At 38.6% G+C, this 3,370-nt stretch overlaps 1 protein-coding gene across 1 annotated transcript; it reads left to right on the forward strand.

Moving 5' to 3' along the window:
* Positions 1-1,039: 1,039 nt before the first annotated feature.
* LOC104963343 (putative RNA-binding protein Luc7-like 1) lies at positions 1,040-1,517 on the forward strand (the record flags this gene model as incomplete). Its single annotated transcript, XM_010791917.1, has 2 exons — positions 1,040-1,169; positions 1,316-1,517. Coding segments are annotated over 2 exons (304 nt in total), but the record flags the coding sequence as incomplete, so codon positions are not given.
* Positions 1,518-3,370: the final 1,853 nt, after the last annotated feature.

Genomic DNA, 3,370 nt, shown 5'->3' on the forward strand with positions numbered 1-3,370 from the left:
GTCCCCCCGTGTGGTTCTGGGATTTTTGCTCACCGTTCTTGTGATCATTTTGACCCCACGGGGTGAGATCTTGCGTGGAGCCCCGGATCGAGGGAGATTATCAGTGGTCTTGTATGTCTTCCATTTTCTAATAATTGCTCCCACAGTTGATTTCTTCACACCAAGCTGCTTACCTATTGCAGATTCAGTCTTGACAGCTCTTTGGTCTTGGCCATAGTGGAGTTTGGAGTGTGACTGTTTGAGGTTGTGGACAGGTGTCTTTTATACTGATAACGAGTTCAAACAGGTGCCATTAATACAGTTAACAAGTGGAGGACAGAGGAGGCTCTTAAAGAAGAAGTTACAGGTCTGTGAGAGCCAGAAATCTTGTTTGTTTGTAGGTGACCAAATACTTATTTTACCGAGGAATTTACCAATTAATTCATTAAAAATCCTACAATGTGATTTCCTGGATTCTTTCCCCCCATTCTGTCTCTCATAGTTGAAGTGTACCTGGGATGAAAATTACAGGCCTCTCTCATCTTTTTAAGTGGGAGAACTTGCACAATTGGTGGCTGACTAAATACTTTTTTGCCCCACTGTAGAAACCACTGCTTTCTTAAATTGTTTAACTGTGAGGTGTTATACAATTGTACTGTACTCTGGAGAGTTTTTTAAGGTAAAAAAAGAAACAGCATGATGAGATGTGCAGTACTAGCAGAGAGAACCAAATATGTAAAGCTCTTTTTTGTTAATTTATGATTTGCTGCATATGAGGAATAAAACAAAAATCCTCTGTCGTACCATATTGAAGTATCATTATTTTTGCATAATGTTGAATCAAATCGTATCGCATCGCCTGGTGTTTCAGATTGATCGTTAATGTATCGTATCGTGGCAACGTATCGAGATGCGCATCGCATCGGCCTCAGTGATGGAGATGCACATCCCTAATATCCACATTTTCTTTAAAGGAGGTTTTATGTTACCTAAGTAGAGTTTATTCTTGTAAACATTTTTTTTTTTTTTTACACAAATGAAGACCCATTTATTTGAACAGTATCTGTGTTGTTTCCCAGGCTGCAGAACATCTTCAGTCCTTCATCGCTGACTGCGACCGCAGGACTGAGCTGGCTAAGAAGAGACTAGTGGAGACGCAGGATGAGATCAGCGCTGAAGTGGCTGCAAAGGTGACAAACCCACTGATGACATTGATCATGAGATCTTTATCAGGTCTTTGTGAATGCAGTGCTCTTTGCAATGAGTATCTTTTAAAATTATTTCTCACAACAGCAATTCATTTATTTCTCTGTTTCTCCTGCTGCTATAAAAAAAGGCTGAACGCGTCCACGAGCTGAACGAAGAGATCGGGAAGCTGCTGGCCCGGGCGGAGCAGCTCGGGGGCGAAGGGAACGTAGACGAAGCCCAGGAGGTGCTGGAAATGGTGGAGAAGACGCGCGGTTTAAAGAAAGAAGCAGAGGTCAGAGAGATAATAACTGCTTTATTGTGACTAGTTTATTGCTGTAATTGATTATTAAAGAAGCAATAGCAATTATGCAAAAGGAGAAAAAAAGATGTCTCTTTAAAAAGTAAAGGTTTTTAGAAAAATCTTCATTTAATACCCAGTGCATTTAAGTGCTATATAACATTCTGGTATTAAAAGAAAACTAATCAATGAAAACAATAATGAATCACTCCTAAAATATGTACTATAACTTAAACAGATCAAACTCCGGCAATGTGTTTACATTTAAAATTGACATAAATGAATCAATAATAAGAGAACTTTCTCTGTGTGCTCTCGCTGCACATCGTTGATCTTTCTCTCCATCCTGATTGAAGCTGCATGACTCATCCAAACCCATCAAATCACCTCTGCACAGAAACCCACAGCAGGACTTATATCCACCATTACTTTTTACAGATAAGGGACGTCTGTTATCTTATCAATCATGACATTCTTTCAGCAAAACAAACACGTTCAGTGGACTGTAGGCATGAATGTGTTTGTCTCTCTCTAATACACACACTCACTATCTTCCTTTCTCCCTCTCGGGAACGTTGTGTCCAGCGGGAATTGCAATAACAACTCTCCAAACAAATAATTTTTTTGGGGAGTAGGCAGGGGGCTATGGGGATCTTCCATTTAAAGTGATGTTTAAAACTCAGTTAATGGGGCTCAGTTAATGGGGCTCATTCACTGGCGCTTCCACAAACAACAACCAACATAATTATTACATTCAAATGAAGTACATTATTCAAGTTTACATTAACTGTGGTCTGTGGATAATAACACTCGAGAAATGAGCGGAAGCGCTCTCTTTTCCTCTCTCTCCCTCTCCCCCTCTCTCTCTCTCTCCTGACAGCCTGTCAGTATCTCATGCAGCTCACTGATCCAGTAATGAGTGACCCAACAGTGAAAAATAAATATATTCATAACTAGTTTAGCTTGTTCCAGAGGTAGATAAAATAGCTAAGTGTGTTAGGTCTAACTCTTAGTGTGTGTTTCACTCCGCTCACCAATCCGTCACAGCGGGTGGAGCTGCAGGATTTCTGCTTCACACACGTTGCATACTGCTAATTTACTGTCTTTTTCGGACACCTTAAAAAACTACCAGACTGGTGAAGCCATTTTGGCGAGATTGTTTTGACGCGCACAGAGAAAAGTGTCATGTATTTTACGCTCTCGCGATCGGCATTTTTAGAGAGTACTGATCGATCGGCAGAGTGAGTATCAGCCGATCGATCGGAGCATCCCTACTTTCTAATTTAATGTATTGAAGGCAAAGATATTTAACACATAGTGAGAACTGCTACTATTTATCTCTCAATATTGTCTGTAAAAACGAGGTAAGAGTTATTATTTCAGTGAGACAACAGAGCAAGCTTCTACAGTTGCACTACGTTTTGATAGCAGTTAAATATTATATATTTCAATGTTGATGAACTTCATACTGTTCATTCATAATCTGATTGTCTTTGTAGCTCATTGTTGAAATAAAAAAATTACAATTACAAAATAATTATATCTACAGCCCCTAAACACACAAACACACCTCTTTCATAAATAAAACGCTTGTTCTGCAATAATATGTTTTATGTTTCCTGTAATTTTTGTTAGGAAAGGACATGCCTGAAAGACACAACATTTTCTCCTTCTCTGAGGGTCAAGAAGAACATCCAAGAGGAACATTAAAAGCTGATGTTATGAGATTTTAAGACCAGTACAGGACATTCACTAAGAAACTATTTTATTGTGAAAACTGTTAAGATCTCCATATCAGGTTGAAAAATTAAAACGACAGTTAGTTATAATCAAATATAATCTATTATATTCTTGTATAACCCACAATGAAAATGCTTCATATTTTAGGTTTTTCTATATTTACAG

Source organism: Notothenia coriiceps, unplaced genomic scaffold (assembly GCF_000735185.1).
Source record: "Notothenia coriiceps isolate Sejong01 unplaced genomic scaffold, NC01 NC01_scaffold00036003, whole genome shotgun sequence".
Taxonomy (NCBI): domain Eukaryota; kingdom Metazoa; phylum Chordata; class Actinopteri; order Perciformes; family Nototheniidae; genus Notothenia; species Notothenia coriiceps.